Raw genomic sequence first — 12,437 nt, forward strand, 5'->3', positions numbered from 1 at the left:
AGACAACTTTAGCCATGATTTCATTCAGTGAGTTAGTAATTGTTTTGTTGTCTGTTATGTAATTATGTTTGAAGATATTTAATGTAAGAAGTATAAGACTGCATTCCTTCGCTTCTGGCTCAAAACCGCTAATGATTTTTTCTTAACACACCAACTCGTATTTGCTAAATCCATACTTATCATCTATACTAATGTAATAAAGAGGAAACATTTTTGTTTGTTTGTGCCCTAAGAGCTCCAAAACTACTGAGCTGGTAAAGGTTGCGTTAAATAAGCACGCTTTTACTAAGAAGTTTGTAATTTCTATGTAAAACTAGTATCCACCAGCGATTTCATCCTATTCTTAAGGCACCAACTTCCATTTCCTGGACCCAGATCAGAAGAAATAAGCCTATATGTTATTATATAATGTTTTACTACTAACTAACAGTTCGACCACAAACTTTCACACTTAAAATATGAGTAGAAAGTGTCATATGTTAACTAACATACAATAGTCATATCGTTGTGTACAAAATTCACCATTCTTCTGGATTTTTATGGTTTTAGATACGATATTCCTGTACCTGTCCATTTACTACTCCTAGTACTTTTAAGGTTGTAGAATATTGATAATGAATGTATTTGATGCATACACTTGTGAGATATTAACGAATTAACGTCATATTTTTTGTCGAAATAAATGTTTATTGTGAAAAAGATCTTGAATTATTTATTTTCATCATCATCCTTTGAATTGTCCCACTGGCAGCAAAGGCCTCTCACACAGAAGGATTGAGCGGTGATCCCCACGCAAGCTGATTTCCTCGAGATGTTTTCCTTCGCCTTTAATCAGTCATTTGGCGTTTAAGATATACTTAAGAAGTACATACAAACTTGGAAAAGTTTTATTGGATCTTGCGTGACCTTTAACTTTTTCGTCTACCATCTCTTCATATCACTTTGGTGCAACTTTTGTTGACGTTAGGTAGTCTGACGGCTAATCAACAGCGTTGTGTGCAAAAGTAATTCATTTCATGTGATGATGTTTGACACTGATAATACATATACCTAACCTTTTTGGTTTTGTGATTTGATTATAAAATATCAAGTCGTATTGTAAGGTAAGCAAGATTAGTAGTAGTTTTAGTCTTTGTAAACATCTGTGACTTTGTTAGATGCGTAATTGTGAATGTCTCATGCTGATTAAGTATATAAAGGTTTTTACATTATGATTAGGACGATATTTTTTGGTAAGCATATCATAAAACTGCCAAATTTAGAAGTTTATATTGATTTTAGGCTACAAAATTAGTTTTCGAATCAAATTATAGAACAAAGGATTTTGAAACAAAGGAAATAGTGCCGACTCATCTGAGCCCCGGCCAAAATCTAGGTCCACAGGTAAAATAGGTCACAGTAAACAAAAATAATTGCACTTGCGCAATGAAGGTTTACGACCATCAATCAATATGTTGCAAAGTGGGAGCCCCAGCCAGTCCGACGCCAGTTGCAGCTGCCGCCAGACGCGCTGTCCCCTCGTCCCTCAAAGTGGAAGGAACCTATCTCTTTGTCTACGAGTGGACTCATAGCCAGCACGGTAAGGCACAGTCACATAGCTTATAATTTAACTTCGAATTAAGTATTACTGATTAAGGTGATTAAGGTTTCCCAAGATCATGAACATTAATTAACGCATCAGTGTAACAATGCTAAAATCAGTGGAGTAGATACACCTACTATTAAGTAAGATATCCGGCTAGACTAGAGCCGATAGAAAAGGCTCGGGAGATGTTGATCATGTAGGTACGATAAACGTGAATGGGTCTGACTGTACGTTGGATATACCGCTGAAGCCTCCAGCGAAGCCTCCAGTGGGTTCAGTTAGTAGTAATTACTTTCTTATGATGAAATTATTTTTCCAGAAATGTCGACTGCTGGTGGTGGTGACGAGCCGCCGATAGACCGTCCCTTCGGAGATCTGCGCCCCAACCTGGTCGAGTGGGTTGAATCGGTTTTTGAAGATTGCATGGCGTATGATCGCACCATCTTCTGTTCGTGCAGACTCTGCGAGACGCAGTTCGGTAAAGGAAGACCTGTTGTCACAAGACCTGTTGTCCCACGTCCGGACACGAGTATGGAGGAATTTTACGACGAGCCTCCCGAGAAGTACAGTTACCTCGGCTTTCTGAACGCTCGTCGCAAGGCCGCGTGGCAGCGGGAGATCGATCGCATGGATGGTAACGCTGAAGAGGAGAAACCCGCAGCAGACGAAGACGAAGACCTGGGGTTGGAGGCCTACCTCGAGGACGACGACCCGCAGGATGACGCCGACATGTCCGAGTCAGAGACATACGACCCGAACGACTTGGACAAGATAGTCAATGCGATACACCGTTAAGCTGTGTACTCATTGCAAATGTGGCGTGCCCCTACGGCTATTATTTAAAGTGTGACTGCAGCATTAGACTTCAAGTGAAATATTGTTTACAGCTTATTAGGTACGTCATATAATTATTATAAAAGTAGCGCCGTGATTCTATGAAGTAGTTATACGCTTTAAATGTTCCCTCACCTACTTATGTCAAATTAATTCATTGTGTACATTTTGTTTAATTATTTTTGAGTAGTTTCGTTTACAAAAAAAAAGTAGTTTTTATTGATTATAGTATTACCGTCAAACGGTTAGTATAGTTTACTTTAGAAGAAGCTTTAATGATAAACTTCAGGTCCAAAATTTCACTATTAATTCTCTAATTCTGGATATATTTTAAACAAAGTTTTTGTACATCGGTTTTTCGGCCTAACTTTAACTATTGATTAATACAAAAACGAGCTTATTTTTAAAGTACCTGTTATAATTTAACATTAGATAAGAAATTGTGATGCCAAATTTTATACTGCTTAAACTTAAATCAGGATTGTATTACTAAAAGGAGAATTAGGTTTATTAATATTACTTTAAAGATTTTGGACTATTTTCTATCTTTGTATTGATTGTTAAACTTACACTGTTTATTTTTTTACTATTGTGTTACTCCTTTGTGAATTAAATGTTGAAAAAATTGATGAAAAAATTGTCGTTTTATTCCATCTCGGTATATTGTCTCCAGAATACAATATTAATAGTACGCTTTATAAAACTCTCAAGTTTCAATTAAGTAGTTCTTACACATTAGATTTCATTGACATTTAAAATACCCCAATTTCGTAAATGATGATCATCATAAATATTATGGTCAATGAAATTATAGAAACCTGAAATTTGGTGTGTGCTAACATTAGCTATGTCAATACAGAGATTACAAAAATATAAAACATTGAACTTTTGACATCAACCCGTTAAATTAGAGGGTTACAATTTGTATGAGACAAATTTTGGTGCTAGAAGTCTGAAAATTGATGGGGTCCTTGTTATAAGTAATAATAAACGTATTTTAGGATTTCAAGTAAATCAGCCTCCATCCTTTAAATTAAGCTCTGATTGATTTCGGTTTTCCTGAGATCTTTGGATTTGAGAAAACTATCGCTATTATAGCAGTATATCTACATTATCTCACAAATCAATAAAATAATATAACTATGTAGGTACAGATGACATTTGATATTTTAAAAAAAATGTTATTTTTTCATCGTTATCCAAAAAATATATGAACATTCCCTCTTTTTATCGGTTCCTTATAAAATTGTTATAAATATAACTCAGTATACTCAGGAAACGTGGAATTTAGCAAGTTACAAAAATAAATTAAATCCCACAAAAACATTTTCATGTAAAGGGTTGCCAAGACGAGACACTATAGCTCGCCATGACAAAGATCAGACCAGACTTCCCACAGAAAAAAGTTTCTAATACAACATGCCAGGCCTAAATCTATATGCCTAAACTTCTAATTTGACACTCGAATCGCGGTGAAATACTTAAGAAAAAAATGTAATATAGCAAAACAAATGCAAAATAATTCATTAATTTAGGATTTTAGGTCATTAGGTATCCTTAATGACAGCCAAAATGTTCACATCACAGGAATCACCGACAAATCAAGCCTTGTGTAACACGAAGACACACGGCAGTCCAGTTTTTTGCAGGATCCTGTTTTCTGCAGGATCCCGTTTGATCGCAAAAGATATTATATGCTAGTTTCACACGAGCAAACCGCATGCCTGCAAAATGCTGTTCCCTTCGATTTGTGCAATTCGGTTCTGTCACTTGAAACTGGATCGTTCGTCCAGTAAAAGGCGGAATCCCGGTTAATGACACATATATTTCTATATCAGTGTTCACACGGTTTCCTGCGTGCGGTTTTTTGCCGGATACTGTATTTTGCGGGAAAGTGACTTACAAAAATACCTAAAGTCGAGCGTTGTGTCACGATAGGATGAACCCAGAATCTTCTATTTCGCTGCCAACGACGCCAATAATACCTACCAATAGACTAGCAAAGTTTCACGTCATTTCGCCTGATCAGTAGCGTAGCAATAGTTAAAAAACAGGATCAGCCTTTTCACACGGTAGTCCAGTTTTGCGGGACCGGCCTTCCTGCAAAACTGAACTTCTACGTGTGAACACAGCGTCCGTTTTTGCAGGATACAGTTAAATGCCTATACTAACTATTCTTATTAATTTTCAGATGTTCGTCTTTAAAAAGTCCCCAAAACAAACCTACCAACCCAATTCACGCGGTATTTTCTAAACTTTTCATATCAATGTTGCATTAAGCTAACAATCCATTACCAGCTATTGTAGTCATTATTTTGTCAGTGGCAACCTTCCTTAGTATTTAAATCTACGTACAACAGTAGTATATGCATAACTCCGTACCTACTGCAACTGCGCGGTTCAGGAACGGACAAAATCAATAAATTAATTTTAGAAGGCGTTGTCTCCGAGGGCGATTCTGACCAGCTCCCGGCTTTTGGTGTCCATTTGCTGTTAATTTCGCAGAAAACCACCGAAAAATGTCCGGTAAGTACTTATTGTGTCTTTTTTAATACAGCTGTGCATAAATTGTTAGTTTTTCGATTAACTTGTAAAAATATGCCCGAGCCATCTCAGCCATCATTTTATATTGCCCTTGCGAGTGGGGTAAAACGCGAAACTTTAAAGTAGATGAGCATTACATGAATATGTACGTGTCGTTTGGGATTAGGCCAGCTATTGTACCAAAATAAGTACTTTTGCCTAACAAAGAACTATATTGTATGATTAGGATGCCCTGCCTCAAACTGTAAAACTGCCGCGGCGAGGTTTTCTTACGGCGAAGGATTCTGTTTAAAGTGATGAAGTGATACCTAATACTATAGTACAATGTGCTTCGAAAGCGCGGCCTCGCAGTACACGCCAAGTGCGATTTTCAGTTCTTTGTTCATATACTCGTAACATGGCGGAACCTAAGATGGCGACCACGCCTCTTTTGCGAAAATATTAATTAATATTAAATATTATTTCCGAATTCCCAAATATTTGGGTCCTCAATTGACTTTGATACTCGATTTAGAATATTTTACAATTCAATTTTGAAAGTTTGGCGAAATTCCCCTGAAACAGTGCTATTGAAATAAATACCCAGTCAATTATAATTAACAACAAAAATCTTTACATTATGAGTCTCTTCATTTTTTCAGTACTGAAAAGTGGTGAATTTTCAAATAACTTATCCAAAATGTAATGTGATTCCAGATAACGCGGAGGGTGTGGAGCAGTACGACGTGATAGTGGAGCAGGGGGTCCTGGACGAGGGACAGAGAAAGATAAAACAGAAATACGCAGTAGCTCTGTGCGTGGCGGCCACCTACGTGCCGGAGACTCACAGCATCCTCATTGCTGCGGTCTGCAAGGACACCGATATCCCTATCCCGCCGAAGGACAAGAAGGAGAAGAAGGAGAGGAAGGAGAAGGATAAAGATAAGAAGGAAAAGGAGAAGAAAGAAAAGGAGAGGAAGGAAAAGGAGAGAAAGGAAAAAGATAGGAAGGAAAAGGAGAGGAAGGAGAAAAAGTCCTCAAAGAGAGGCAAGAAACACGGATCGCCCTAAATAATATCGATGTGTGTGTGCGTGTGTGTATTCTTAAATGTTGTCTCGCAGAGTACGCCTCTTCCATATCGTTATATTTCTTTGTTTACTAACACTTTGGCAAGCAATTCATAATTATTTCAGATTGTAATTAATTGACCTTTCTGCTATCATTGCTATCTAACTCTCAAGTTGTTTCATCTTTTCAAAGAATGATTGTACACATTCTCGACTACGTCGTCATTTGCTCAACTAACAAAATTCAAGTCAAAAATCGAATTAATTTGAACATATCAAGTACATAGCTTTTCTTATTCTTAAGTATTTTAGAATTAATTTTAAGTATTATCTCAACAACCTTACAGGGTGTAAAATGGACTACTTACTTGTATTTATTATACTTTAAGATAACCTTGATATTTTTTTAGAAAAAAAACTTTTTTGGTGTTTGTTATCTAATGTTTTCTAGTCGCCCTAGACCCTAATTTTTTTAATAAAAAAGGCGATACTCGCATGGTTTTATTTTATATTTTCTAACCTTTCCCAAGGGTGGCGAGCAGGGTGTAGGGATACATAAACAAACTTGCGTAAGTAGGTGAGCATTCATTGTCACATGACAAGCGGGTGGTATGCCCCTGCATGCACTAATCATTAGTGCAAGTGACAGACTCAAGTGCAAATAAGCTATCCTGCTTATTATGAAATCATGGCTAGCTCGCTTTACCTACTTGAGTTATGTTGAAAGTAAAAACTTTTATCTTCGTTAATTTCAATGAACAGAAAATGTAACCCTAATAGACGTACATAATTGGTGGCAGCAGTTACTTGTAAGTAAGTATTAATATATATACAAGTAAGTATGCGATGCCTTTATGCCAAAATCTCAAGGTTTTCTTGCAATCTAATTGGTCAAAAGTATGATGTAATGTTGGGATAAATGTGAGACAGCTTATGGTGTCATTCTTATCAGTGACCACAGTATGAACAGACAGGACATTATTGCAATCTTCAAATTACTGATTGGTAATGAAAACAAAGGGAAAGTAAGTACTGGAAAATGAATTTAGAAGCTGATCATTTTGAGTTATAGCCAAGTAAGGAGATGTTGAAGCTACTTTCATGGCAAAGTTCAGTTTTTTGTCTATTAGCCATTGGAAACTCTGTGTCCAGTATATAGGTATGTTGAGGAGTACTTGGAGATGGGTGTGTCGGCTTCCAGTCTAGCTGAGCTGAATTGCACTTGCGCACAAAGTGTGTGCATCAATCAATAAGAATTTCAAAACGCTGTGATTTAGTGATCGCTCCTCTCTTCTTTACTGAGTTTTTAGAAAGTATTTTTTACTTAAAAATTAACTCGTGTCTAGATTAAAAAGTGAAACGTTCAGCGTATTCATTCAGTAAGTATACTTGTTTAGTCTTTTGATCAAGTTTTGAGTATTACTGTCTCGGCAGTGCTAATGTCCCTTGATCAACTAATCAGTATTGAGAGTGGTGTAGCGTGAACGTTAATTGCAATATGATTGAAAGCAAATTAGTGTTCGTGTAGTTGATTGTGACTGAGATAGGGGAATCATAGTTTCAGTTCCATTAAAAAAATAAGTTTTAAATTGAAATTTCTATTATTGTTCTACTAAAGTGACCCGTTGAGTTTCTGTGTGCAGATTAATAATGTTAATATTTCACTTGACATTAGTAGGTAATTAAAGTTTGAAAGTTACTTTTAGATTTTGAATCATAAAAATATAAGTTTCTTAATCAATTAAGATTTCAGTGAACATGTATGTTAAATGAGAATGGTGATTAGAGTTGGATGTGATGAGCCTCAAATTATAGTTAATCTTCAAGAATGAAAGTATTAGGTGACAACATTCATGTTACTAACATTTCCATCACCATCTCCTAAGCCTTCTTCCCAACTATGTTAGTGTCGGCTTCCAGTCTGACCGGATGCAGCTGAGTACCAGTGCTTTAAAAGGAGCGACTGCCTATTTGACCTCCTAAACCCAGTTACCCAGGCAACCCAATATCCCGTGCTAAGACTGGTGTCAGAATTATGGCTTCTCTAACGACTGCCAATGATGTTAGTTGTCAGCCGGGACCTACAGTTTAACGGGCCCTCTGTAACACAGTCTTTGTTGTCCAAGATATACTCAGAAAGTTCATAGAAACTTAGAAAAGTTGCATTGGTACTTGCCTGGCCTAGAATCGAACCCACACACAGTCATGCTTGAGAGGTTGGCTCTTGACCCATTAGGCCACTACGACTTCTTGACAAACAATTACATTCTTGTGTTATCCTGCAAATATCATAACTGCGAATGTCCGTTTGTTTGCTATGCTTTCACGCAAAAACTACTTAACTGATCATCAAGAAACTTTGTACACATATTCTTGGTGGTACTAGAATGAATGTAGGATACTTTTTATCAACACACCATGCGAGCCGCGGGCGGAAGCTAATTTCATATATGTATATGATAATTGCTAACATGTCCAATCATCTAATTCCAGCAATGGGCACCATAACGCACCAGGACAACGTGAACCGAAGGATCCGTACCCAGGAGTACGCGATGAAGCACATGAACAGAACCGATGCTATCCAGGACGATGCCTTCAGCTACCGCAGTGACGTCATCCAGACCTCACTTTACTGCGCCTGCAAGGACTGCCTCAAATTCTGCTGCTACTCCAAGCCCATCAAGTGCATTGATCCTTACCTCATCGACATGAGGTTCACTTACTGGATATATCAGGGACTGGTAAAAGCCAGCAAGACGCAGACTGCAGTCTCAGGGCCGAGTGCCAATGAGGACGAGCCAAAGGCAAAACGCCGTAAGATTTAAAGAATTTTCTAACTTTTTTGGTGTCACAGGCAAGATGATGTATTGTGGTTCTTGTCTTTTTCTATACTCGTATTTACACTACTTTTAATAAGAACTAGTAACGTAAGGGTCGCGTTTATGTACTCAGTTTTTAAGTACTGAATGGGATTATGTATAGTTTTTACTAATGGGGCTGATATTATTTTCATAAGAACCTACTGAAATATATAATATATCTCACTGCAGGTATAATAAGCTACGTGTTTTATAATAAACTATCTTGAAAGGAACCTTTTAAAAAGAAGAACTCATGGTAAAAAATTGACAAAACCGAATTAAGATTTGCTCCTCTAATATGATATATGTAGTGTCAGTAAAACGATTGATTTCAATAAAAGTAATGTCCATGCGGCATTTATTGGGTATTTAAAAAATATTTTGGGTGTATTTTGACAATCAGGGGATTTCTGAGCATAACGCAATTAGGATTAAGATTTTTACCGAATTTTATATACTTATACTCATTTAAGATTTAAGTAATTTTTGCCATTAGTGTAGGCAATATTTGTACTTGAGGAAAAGCAATTTGTGGTTTTAATAACGAGAATGCTGTGAATAAGTTTTACTGTATTTTTAATGGTGATTCACTTTTTTAAGGTATTTCACAATTATGTTATTTAGTGTTTATTACGTAAGTGTTTTAAAAATATTCAGTGGACTGTATTCAATGCACAGTGATTTGTTTACGGGTATATTAATTTTAAGAAAACGAAGTGTTTGTGTTGTTATTGTTTGTTCAATAACATTTTTTACCTACTGATTATTTGAGTAAGATAAATGTTCGGATAAGGAAAACTTTGCATGTTACTGTGAACACTTTTTATTCTCATAATTGTACGACAATGATGTAATTTTTATATCAATCAATAAAGGATTTTGAATTCTACATGGCTGATTTTACTGATTCTCAATGGTTGGTTGTTGACAACGGGATGAGAGACCTGTGGTGTGTTGAGTAAATAAATAAAATCTGGTCAAAGTAAAACAATGGTTTGTTGTTAACAACTGTATAGAAGGAGACACCTCTAATAGTGTATTGTGTCAGTAAATCAAATCTGGTAAAAGTAAGACAATAAATGGGTGTTTCTTAACAATCTGTAGTGTGTATCAAAACAATAAAACGACTGATTCACATCACATCAAGATATATTTCAAAACTGTCAAGAATATTTTAACATCTTAGAGCAATAGATAGACATTTTAATAATGTTTAAACAAGTAATAAATACAGTAATATTCAACTATTAAAACAAAAAGGATCACACTCAGTAGGTACATCATGGCGATATTCGAAGATAGGTAATGGATTTGATACAATATATTTTTCTCAAATTTCTAATTGAATAGATATAAGCTCAATAAAACTCCTCTAAAAGACCGAAGATACGACACAAACATCAAACACATAAATTTGACAATTCGAAGAATCATCAGTTGAAGCTGAGCCTGGTTCAGTAATCCTCGCTCAGGGTGTTAAAGTAGATGATAATCTTGGAGCTCAAGATCATCTGGAGGAGGTAATCCAAACCGAGGAATACTATCAGGATGATCAGAATAACGATGAGTGTCTGCACATCCTGAGGATTGGCAGTGAAGTACTCAATAACGCGGTCCAGTAGGAACACCATCCTGACCAATCACTGACTGCAAAAACAATAGAGTTCGGCTAAGCCTACGTTGGTTTACATCAAAATGACAGAAGATGACAGAGTCAACACAATATTAGAAGTATAGTTCAATCACTGTCGCACAACACCACAAGAGCACAAGAGTTCTATATTCTTGAACAGAATGAAGAGCTGATCTGGTTTCTTTGTTCGGGGCCGGAATTTCGAAGACTCCACAGGTGCGCTTTGTTTCGAACTCGCTGAACCAGTCGGCAGTCACGAAGAACCGCGGCGGTCCTCGGGCGGCCTCACCACTCCGTCCACTCAGATGTCGTGAAGGGCAGACGAGACAAAGGGCCGGTGATGTTGAAGCTCTCTCAGGAGGAACACGGTGATCCCGGAGAAAGTTAACGAAGGCTGAAGATCTGATAGCTCTGCACTCTCCAGCAGTCAATCCGACGACAAAAAGCAAGAATTTTCAAGAATTTTCTTCAGATTTAAATAATACAGCACTGAGATGGTCACTCCACGAAATTCGGGCTTTCAGTGAAAATTCGCGCATGTGTCCTGTATATCTATGTGTAAGGGAAGTAATGATTTTGCATCGTTACTATTTATATCAACAAATCACGATCGTTTATATTGACGTCAGTGCACAGTGATTGGTGTTCGCGAGTCACGGTACCTTCTGGAACATTCGGGAAGCTTCCAAACTATAGGTACTATAGGATTTCGCATTATGTATATAATTTTCCTGCGTAGAAAGTGCTGCCACACCGGAAATGCGGGGGGTTGTTGAACAATATTAAGGTGATTTCGACAGGACCTCTGGTTTTAGGGTGAATATACAAGGACTGTGACGTGTTTATTGCCAACCCTGAATGTACTTGGGTAATCTTTTATGAGACATCCTTCGTTAAAATTCAGCATTATTCATAATATACTTTTTAAGAATTTTATAGAAAATTGGGGATTACAATCAGCAGATCAAAATTAAATAAGAACAAGTTTCTGATGTTACTATACTCCTGTTTTGTTTTAAAATGTTTTATAAATATTTTTATAGTCAGTGATAAATCCAAAAATGTTTTAAACACTCATTACCAAATTTTATATTCCGATTTACCCACTGCCAAAACTTGATGGGTCAAACTTGCCAACCAGGATGACCAAAATATTAATGCAGTTGAAGGGGGCGCTTCAAACAAAAACATATGTTTATCACACACGGCCAGAGACACTTCAGAACATTTAGTTCCGGTTTTGGCCACCTACCTGTGTAAATTAGCATAAAGCGAATATTACCAGTAGTAAAAAATATGGATTTCATTTTTCTGCCTAAGGATTCTGTAAATGTGAAAAAAGCATTGACTTATAAATGTTTTATTTAATCACAAATATTTTTTTCTTACATCCATGGGTATCTTAAGCCTATCAAATCAAGTAATTAAACCAAAGTTTGGATTACTTATTTTGATAAAAAGTTACAGCTGTTGAACTTTTGTATCCCTAAACTTTCATAAAATACTGATAACATGCTGTTCCTTCCGCGTTTCAAAGGAACTTGTTACCACATCCAGAAAAAAAGTAGCCTATGCACTGGTGTACTGAATTAGATTCAGAAAAAGATCTGTTAAGCAGCTCGTAGGGGCACTTTTAAGTATGCATGGCAGAGTGCAAGGTAAGCAAAGTCGTGTGAGAGCGTGAGGTATGCGGGGCACGGACAGTTACTGCGCGCTGGTATGAGTGGACGGTTCGATCTGGGGGTTTACGCGAAATATATCCGGTATCCGAACATGGTCTTTCTCTCAACCCCCTGCGCCCCACGACCAGAGGTAGTGCTCAATTCAAGGGATCCATCCAACAAACGATCGCTAAAAGCTCAGAAAGAGTGACCAGTACTTCTAACCAAGTATAAATAATATACCAGTAGAAGGTACAACAGCCACATCTG

At 36.9% G+C, this 12,437-nt stretch overlaps 3 protein-coding genes across 3 annotated transcripts; all 3 read left to right on the forward strand.

Annotated features, from left to right (window-relative positions):
- The first annotated feature begins 1,410 nt into the window (after nt 1-1,410).
- LOC110375776 (uncharacterized) lies at nt 1,411-3,048 on the forward strand. Its single transcript, XM_021334024.3, has 2 exons — nt 1,411-1,579; nt 1,905-3,048. The coding sequence occupies exons 1-2, from the start codon at nt 1,426-1,428 to the stop codon at nt 2,378-2,380; spliced, it is 630 nt and encodes a 209-aa protein (XP_021189699.3). The 5' UTR covers nt 1,411-1,425; the 3' UTR covers nt 2,381-3,048.
- A 1,739-nt stretch (nt 3,049-4,787) lies between these two features.
- On the forward strand, nt 4,788-6,505 carry LOC110375777 (merozoite surface protein 9). The gene is made up of 2 exons (XM_021334025.3): nt 4,788-4,945; nt 5,660-6,505. The coding sequence occupies exons 1-2, from the start codon at nt 4,939-4,941 to the stop codon at nt 6,010-6,012; spliced, it is 360 nt and encodes a 119-aa protein (XP_021189700.3). The 5' UTR covers nt 4,788-4,938; the 3' UTR covers nt 6,013-6,505.
- Nucleotides 6,506-7,476: 971 nt separating this feature from the next.
- Nucleotides 7,477-9,762, forward strand: LOC110375768 (uncharacterized). Its single transcript, XM_049838964.2, has 2 exons — nt 7,477-7,687; nt 8,503-9,762. Exons 1-2 carry the CDS (start codon nt 7,660-7,662, stop codon nt 8,835-8,837), a joined length of 363 nt encoding a protein of 120 aa, XP_049694921.2. The 5' UTR covers nt 7,477-7,659; the 3' UTR covers nt 8,838-9,762.
- The last annotated feature ends 2,675 nt before the right edge of the window (nt 9,763-12,437 follow it).

This window comes from Helicoverpa armigera, chromosome 1 (assembly GCF_030705265.1).
Source record: "Helicoverpa armigera isolate CAAS_96S chromosome 1, ASM3070526v1, whole genome shotgun sequence".
Lineage (NCBI taxonomy): Eukaryota > Metazoa > Arthropoda > Insecta > Lepidoptera > Noctuidae > Helicoverpa > Helicoverpa armigera.

Coding starts and splice junctions, on each gene's coding strand:
- LOC110375776 (XM_021334024.3), top strand. CDS start 1,426: ATGAAGGTTTACGACCATCAATCAATATGTTGCAAAGTGGGAGCCCCA. Junction 1,580..1,904: donor GTGGACTCATAGCCAGCACG/GTAAGGCACAGT, acceptor TTATTTTTCCAG/AAATGTCGACTGCTGGTGGT.
- LOC110375768 (XM_049838964.2), top strand. CDS start 7,660: ATGTTAATATTTCACTTGACATTAGTAG. Junction 7,688..8,502: donor ATTTCACTTGACATTAGTAG/GTAATTAAAGTT, acceptor ATCTAATTCCAG/CAATGGGCACCATAACGCAC.